Source organism: Bos javanicus, chromosome 12, assembly GCF_032452875.1.
Source record: "Bos javanicus breed banteng chromosome 12, ARS-OSU_banteng_1.0, whole genome shotgun sequence".
NCBI lineage: Eukaryota > Metazoa > Chordata > Mammalia > Artiodactyla > Bovidae > Bos > Bos javanicus.
In genome coordinates, this window is record NC_083879.1 from 53,756,275 (window position 1) to 53,763,743 (window position 7,469).

Genomic DNA, 7,469 nt, shown 5'->3' on the forward strand with positions numbered 1-7,469 from the left:
ATTTGGTAAAGATTTTACTTAATACAGAACAATCTCAGGTTCTTATTACATACATTGATCATCATTATATAATACAAATATATCTGTCTGAAACATTTCTGTTTGGGGCAGACTGATTAAAAAAACAGCCTTTGTAAATCTGTTTATTTGTTCATTCCTGGTTTTCCAACAATGAGATCTGGTTATATTTTTCTATAAAATAACATTAAAAAAAACAAATGCATTTTATTTAAAACTGATGACATTTCAAGTTAATAACAACAGAAACAAATCAATTTTGATGGAAGAGATCTATTTTTAAAAATACCTCTGCTTTTTTAAAAAAACATTAACAACTGTTTAAAATCACAGCTTTTAAAATGTACTCTTCTCTTTTTGAACATCAAGCATTTTGTTTCACAGATTTGCCAGTGAAATTAAAAAGATTTGGCTAAAGTGGGATGACTTCAGAAGATATAAGCCTAGCTATTAAGAAACTTGATACATTTGGCATCTGATCTAGTCCCAGGTCACCAATAGGGAATCTCTAATCCCTCTGGAGCAGTAGGTGGCACACTAAAGTTCCAAATGAACAGAGGCATTTGACACCATGGCTGGACAGATCAGTGGATGGTTTTTATTTATGTTAACCTCCAAAGAAAAGTTATTTAGTTACAACATCTTCTTAGAAACTTTTTTTTTTTTAGGCTAGAACAATACATATAAACCTCCAAATGCCTCTGCCCCTGAATCCTGATTCAAATATTTTGAAGGTGCCTGGCTATTTATTACCTTCCACCACTCTGAAGTGAGGGCTGTGCTTGAAGAGATTCTGCAGTTAGAAGAGGGAAAAAAAAAAACTTTGATAAACACAGACAACTAATATAGAATTCATTTTATTCAAGAGCACCACTTTCACATGAGTTATCTGAAAGTGAATTCTGATTCAGCAGAAAAATACATCATTCTCATCCTTTCCCCTCTTTTCACACCCGCCCCCCCCAACTTAAACATCCTCCCCTTCCCTGTATTTTTGGTTGAGTTGAGTCTCATTTGTTGACCGGCTCTACTGGGACTTGGCCCAGTATAAACACAAAAATGCACCCAAATCATAAAACTGTTCTTCTTTCAGTTATGTTTTATTTGTAAGTGTACTGGGACATATCTCTCTGTTGTATTTTGGTGCACAAAAGTGGTTCTGATAAGGGAGGAGGGAAAGATAATAGAGCAAAGACATAACCAAGGAAAAAGCTCAGCAGACATCCATGGACAGGTAGATCAATCCGTGAGACATTTCAGGATTAACACTGGCAGTTTGTAACCACTGTGTGAGTGTGTGCGTTCAAGAAAATATTTACAGTAATCTTCCTTTTTTCCTTTTCCTCTAAATACAAGAATATGACAAGAATGTTGTGTTTTCGGTGAAAACAGGCAGTCGACTGTGAAATCACACTATCCACAAAACGGTCTATCAGAAAGCTAGCCCAGTTTAGTGCTCAGTTTCAAATGCATAGAATGTTTGCGCTGCAAACAATGATATACAACGTAATTAAATAAATAATGCCTAACCAGAGTGAGATCTAGTTGTGTTTCTTCCTGCACCTTTCAGATCATGCATGGTTTCAGTCTTGTTTCTTATCTGTTCTCAGTTTTTTAGTTCTTATTAAAGGATGGTAATAAACCATCTCCACCCAGTCAAGATCAAGGGTGTCTTGTGCACCAAGCAGGCATTTTACCTAACCACCTTCAATTGTTTTCTCTCTTTTTAATCCATCAGCAATTCATAAAGTACCTTGATTATTACTATGAAATACTATACATGATTTTCTATTTGGGAGACTGATAGTGCAAATTAAAGTTCTTGCTACCCAACATTTATCCCCAGCAATAAATTACTTTTGGATAGTAATAATAATGAAACAGTTGTTCTGCTTCCCCCCTCCCAACATGCAGACCCTTTTGAAAGAAATGGAGGGCTTTAAACCTGTCTTTCTCTCATCTGGGATTTAGCTGATTTTCTCACAGCCAAGTCCTGCTCCAAGTGAAAGCAGAAACTTCTCACTATTTCAATGATTTCATGTTCTCCAAAAGAGAAGGGGACCTAGAAGAGTAAGATGGGTCTTGATCTGTGGAGAAAATGGGTCAGAGTATCTCTCCTACTGTCTGCTACCCCATCAATCTATTTGAATCAATAGAGAGAAAAAAACAAACAGCAGTTTAAAATAAGCCACTTAGAAAAATAAATGAAAGGGCAAGCACGTTCTATGAGTGGAGGGAAAAGCTTATTTTGAAATGGTCTGTTTTCTAGATCTTAGCAATAAGAGCACATATGGAAAGAGAAAAACCTGGCTTCAATTGTTTTATTTTCCTAAATAAATATTTATTTCAGAGCCTCTAAAATCCTGCTTTTTAGTCAGCTCTCTCCCTAAAGACCCTCACCGACCAATCAGGCCACAGGAGTATATAGGCTGGGTCACTGGAAAACTTGGACTTCACCTAAACAAGCAGCCACTACCCCCACCCACCTCCTTCCTTTCAGCTGGCCTCCCACTTCCTTTCTGGCAATGGACAGCAGTCATCGGAGGAGTCTTATTGAAAAAGAAAAAATAAATCAAAGAGGGTTTGGATGGGGTGTAAGATTTAGAGAGAACATTAAACACAGAGACAGAACAACTAGCTTTGCTACCCAGAATTTCACCTTCGGGTTCGTTTGGTTTTTTTGGTCTTTGACTCAGTTCTTGTGCGTAAGGTTGGGGCGGTGGTGGTGCTCTTTTTTTCTCTTCCTTAGGGTTGGGCGGGGGGGGGGGGGGGGGGGATGGAATGAAGCTGCAGAATACGGCTCTCTGGAGTTACATTTCTAAAGTATTTTTTTCTTTGCTTTTGTTGTTTTGTTTTAGTTTGTCTTTATTTGTCTAGTTTTTGGTGGTTGGTAGGTTTTTTGTACATTGTTCCTTGGTCCCCAGGAGATTCTGGTAAGTGTCTCTGGTCAAAAACAGTCCATTTCCCTACCCTTCCCGTCTCCCCCCACCCTCACCCCAAGAACCATCCTGCTCCTCAAAACCCCTTCTCCAGTCTCCTCTTTCCTTCCCCCCACTCCTCCTCCCCCAAGTGCTCCCCCTTCACCTCCACCCTACTCTCCCGCATACACACTGGGCACCCAGTCCTTTAGGCTGGGGAGGGTAAGGACGGGGAGAGCAGAGGGGAGGTGGAGAAGGAGCGCTCGAGGAGGGACTCCTCAAATGCAAGCAGGATAACGGCCGCTCTAAATCCGGGGGAGGCGGGGGGGGGCGGTGATGGTGGTAAGCAGGCTCGGGGAAGGCCCCCCCTCCCGGCGAAATGCCCCCAGCTCTGCCCCGCCCGGTCCCTCCCATCTCCCCCCTCAGTAAGTGGCGGAGAATTTCATCCGCTTCTGCTTCTGTCTCTGGTTGCAAAACCACACCCGCACCACGTTCTTTTTGAGGTCCAGTTTCTCGGCGATGGCGGCGATCTTCTCGGATGAGGGCCGGGGCTGCACGGCGAAGTAGGCCTCAAGGGAGCGCTTCTCGGGCGCGGCGATGGAAGTCCGCTTGCGCTTCTTCTCGCCGCCGTTGAAGAGCTCGGGCTTGTTCATTTTCTCGCGCTGCGCGCCCTCGGCCTCCTCCAGCCACGCCTGCAGGATGGGCTTGAGCGCGATCATGTTGTTGTGCGAGAGCGTGAGAGACTCGAACCTGCAGATGGTGCTCTGGCTGAGTGAGCCCACGCCGGGGATCTTGAGGTTGGCCAACGCCGAGCCCACGTCGGCCTGCGTCACGCCCAGCTTGATACGCCGCTGCTTGAAGCGCTCGGCGAACGCCTCGAGCTCGCGCGGGTCCGTGTCCGAGTCGCAGATGGACGCCAGGCCCGCCGCGCCCACCACGGCAGCCGCCGCCGACGCCGCCGCCACCTGCCCGGCCGCTGCAGCCGCCGCCGCCGCCGCCGCGCCGTGGTGGGCCGCCGCCGCCACCAGCCCCGGGTGCGGCAGCCCCGACGGCATGTTCATGGCGGCCGCCGCCGCCGGGTGCGACAGGTGGCCCAGGCCGTGCATGTGCGGGTGCGGGTGCGCCGAGCCGCCCAGCAGCCCGCCGCCCGGGCCCCCGCCGCCGCCCCCCGGGCCGCCGCCGCCGCCGCCCCCGGGGCCGCCACCGCCGCCTCCAGGGCCACCGCCGCCGCCGCCCCCCGGGCCGCCGCCCCCCGGGCCGTCGTGGGCGCCGCCGCCCGCCGCGCTGGCGCCGCCCGCGCCGGCCATGAGCGCGAGCGAGGGCGAGGAGATGTGATCCAGCAGGTCGCTGGGCTCGAGCGCCTGGTGGTGGTGGTGGTGGTGGTGGTGGTGCGCGAGCGGCACGGTGGACGTGGACGTACAGGGCACGCTGTTCATCGTGTGGTACGTGGCGTCCGGCTTGAACGGGTGGCTCTTGCCTTGGGACACGGCGATGTCCACAGCCGCCAGCGCCTCGGCCCGCGCCAGCAGCGTTTCGTCTAGGCTGGCGAAGAGGTTGCTCTGCAGCTGCAGGCGACACAAACCAAACCAAAAAAAACAAAACAAAACACACACACACACAAAACAAACCAAAAAAAAAAAAAAAAAAAGCAAAAACACGAAACAAAACCACACAAGCCAGAAAGCACAGCGAGCCAAAGGCAACACACAAAGCAACCAAAATAATAACAACGGGAGTGGGGATAGTGGAGACCGGGAAAGACAGAATAGGGACACATTGGGGACGAGATAGGGGGTCAGATGAGAAGGGACAGGAGTGTGAGGAGAGGGGGGCAGATGCAGAGGAGAGAGGGACATGGGGACACATTCCGGGGACGGGCGTGAAAGACGAAAAAGGAGGGGGAAAGAAGAAGAAATGAAGATGTAACTCGCAGCCGGGGACCCGTGTCACGCACCCGAACACGAACAGAGACCGCCTTTCCAAGGCAAGAAATCAACAGAGAAAGTGGAGGGAAGTCGAGAGACCTGGCCCCAGCGCTCCCCACTCTGATCGCCGGCGCCCGACACGGAGGCGGAGGCGAGGGGAACCCGACATTAAGCGCCACGGTACAAAGCCTGCCTCGCAGCGGGATTCTTCTAAAAATCCCCGCCCGCGCATCCCCGCACTGGGATCTGTGCACACATCAGCACCCGACATGCAGCGTCTCGGAGACGGGAAGGGGGCGGGCGCGCGGGCCGGGTCCGCGGGCTTGGGGCGCTTACCGGCGGCGTGGGCAGGCAGGCCCGCCGGATGGCCTCGGAGCTGGAGTGCAGCGACGGGTACTTGTGCTCAGGGAGCGTGGGGTGCATGGCAAAGTGAGGCTGCTTGCTGTTCATGGACATCATCTTGATGGCTTAGCATGTAAATCCACAAACACTCCGAAAGTCCGCGGGAAAGTGCGCACGCCGGCTCCCCCGGCCTCCCTTCGGAGGCTGCAGCCGCGGCGACTGGCGGCGCGGAGGCGGCGCAAGCGCCGGGGGGCCGCTGATGCTTCTGCCGCCGCCGCTCTCGCCCTGCGCTCCTTTTGACCGCGCAGATCGCTGCGCGCCGGCCTCGCGATCCCACTTCTCCGCGAGCTCTAGCCCCGTGCGCCGACGGGATGCACTCCTCTTACACCTGAGCCCCAATTCTCGCGGCCGGTCCGGGGAGCTCTCGCGAGAGCTCGCGGGCCAGCCGCGCTGACAGGCATCAGCTGTCTCCGTCTGTCTGACGCGCGCTCTCCCTCTCGGCGGCGCCGTGCGTCTGCGCGCGCGCGCGCGCTCGCCGGGCCGCGACCGGCGCGTGGGAGCCGCTCTTATAGTGACCACCAGCTAGGACAGCGCAGGTGATGCACCTGTAGCTACCCGGACATGCGCACTGCACGCCTCACCTTTCCCATCGCGGGTCTGGAGAAGATCAAAAGGGCCAGCTATTGTCTGAGGGTAGGCACCTTTCAAGGCGGAGAAAGACAAGATGCTCGCTGGCCCCTAGGTGGTTTCCCTCCCTCCTCCACGCCCGGACCCAGATTGCTAGCCCTGAATATATGCGCATCACTCGGGAACACCTCCTCTCGGGGACGTCTAACAAGCTGTTATATAATGTATACAACTGAGCATTTGTATGTTAAATTATGCCCGCGCGTTCCTCTGTATACAGTATAAACAACACAGAAATGCAGAAGGTGCTGTCTTTTGCTGCAAGAACCTGTTTCTTTTCATGGTTTATAAATAGGTTCCTGGAGAATAATCGCGGTGACAGACATTTGTTTGAAGCAGTCAGCTGGTATTGATTTCCATATAATTTAATTTCCTCCGCACACTTCGTTGTTGTTGTTGCGAATATAACTGTATCAGGCACCGACAGTGACAGCCACTTAGGAGCCACAAGGAGCGTGTGCTTTCTACCAGGCAACGGCTGTTGAAATGAAATTGTGCATTTCTCTTATTATTTGTCTGCTTTAACCGTGTACAAACCCACATTTCAAACGAGCTCCGGGTGATCTGAGGCTTCTTGTAATCAAAAGGAAAAATAGTTTACAGGGTGTAGTTGGGATCCTTACCTCGCTTCAGCGTACACACACACACACTCACACACACACTTCATGTTGGAAACTCCAGGAAAAGGAAATTGCTTCAGAGAAAAGGGGATAAGGTATTGAAGAGAACTTTATTTTCCCTTACATCGTGTTGGATTGTTTGCCTCTTTCTCTATGCATCTATCTATAAATAGATGTATATACAAACACATTTTTTTTTTCTTCAATAGGAGACAGAATCAAGCCAGTTTATAGAAAAGCATGACTAAAAAATTAATTCAAATAACTTTAAAAGAACCGGACTCAAGCTCTGTTCCAACCTTTAATTATTTTTATTTTATTATTGTGAAATCAAAATGTAAGAGGAATAAATCAATTAGCCAACCTGCTATATGGCCCTTATGTGGCAGACAGATCAAGGGGCTCCCGGGGAACCCAGTTCAGGTGCCCGAGTCCCCAGGGACTCAGCGCTTGCCCTGGGTGATAATAACAGCCCAGATGTTATCGCATCTGCGGCGAGAGAGCTGGATAGTGGCAAGGGGCTGCTTGTGGGAGGCAGAGATCAGATAGATAATCTTTCCAGTCTGTCTCACACCAAGGAGATCTGTATTTCCACCAAAGATTAGATTCATTTCTATAAGCCTAATTTGCGTTCGCGTGGATCTCTTTGGATAAACGCGAGCGTGTTTAGCGGACCCATTCACTACTCACAACCCAAGAACAGCCCACAGGCGTCACCAGGGCTTTTTTCCTCTCTTTCTTTTCTTTTCCCTCTACCTTTCCCTCTCCCCAACCCCCTTGCAGCTCGAGAGGGGAGTAAGAAGGATGCTCTCTTGCTAGTGTGAGAAAGAACCTTGTTTTCATCCATTACCCGGTCCCCTGGGACTGCTAAATGCAACTTTATCTCTACCGGGAATGGACGGCGAGCAGGACATCGCTGGAGGGAGCGAGTGAGTCTACGGTAGTCGTCGCACCGGGTG

At 50.5% G+C, this 7,469-nt stretch overlaps 1 protein-coding gene across 1 annotated transcript; it reads right to left on the bottom strand.

Moving 5' to 3' along the window:
• Nucleotides 1–315: 315 nt before the first annotated feature.
• On the bottom strand, nt 316–6,007 carry POU4F1 (POU class 4 homeobox 1). The gene has a single exon (XM_061435169.1). It carries the CDS (start codon nt 4,790–4,792, stop codon nt 3,359–3,361), a length of 1,434 nt encoding a protein of 477 aa, XP_061291153.1. The 5' UTR covers nt 4,793–6,007; the 3' UTR covers nt 316–3,358.
• Nucleotides 6,008–7,469: the final 1,462 nt, after the last annotated feature.

Coding starts and splice junctions, on each gene's coding strand:
- POU4F1 (XM_061435169.1), bottom strand. CDS start 4,792: ATGTCCCTCTCTCCTCTGCATCTGCCCCCCTCTCCTCACACTCCTGTC.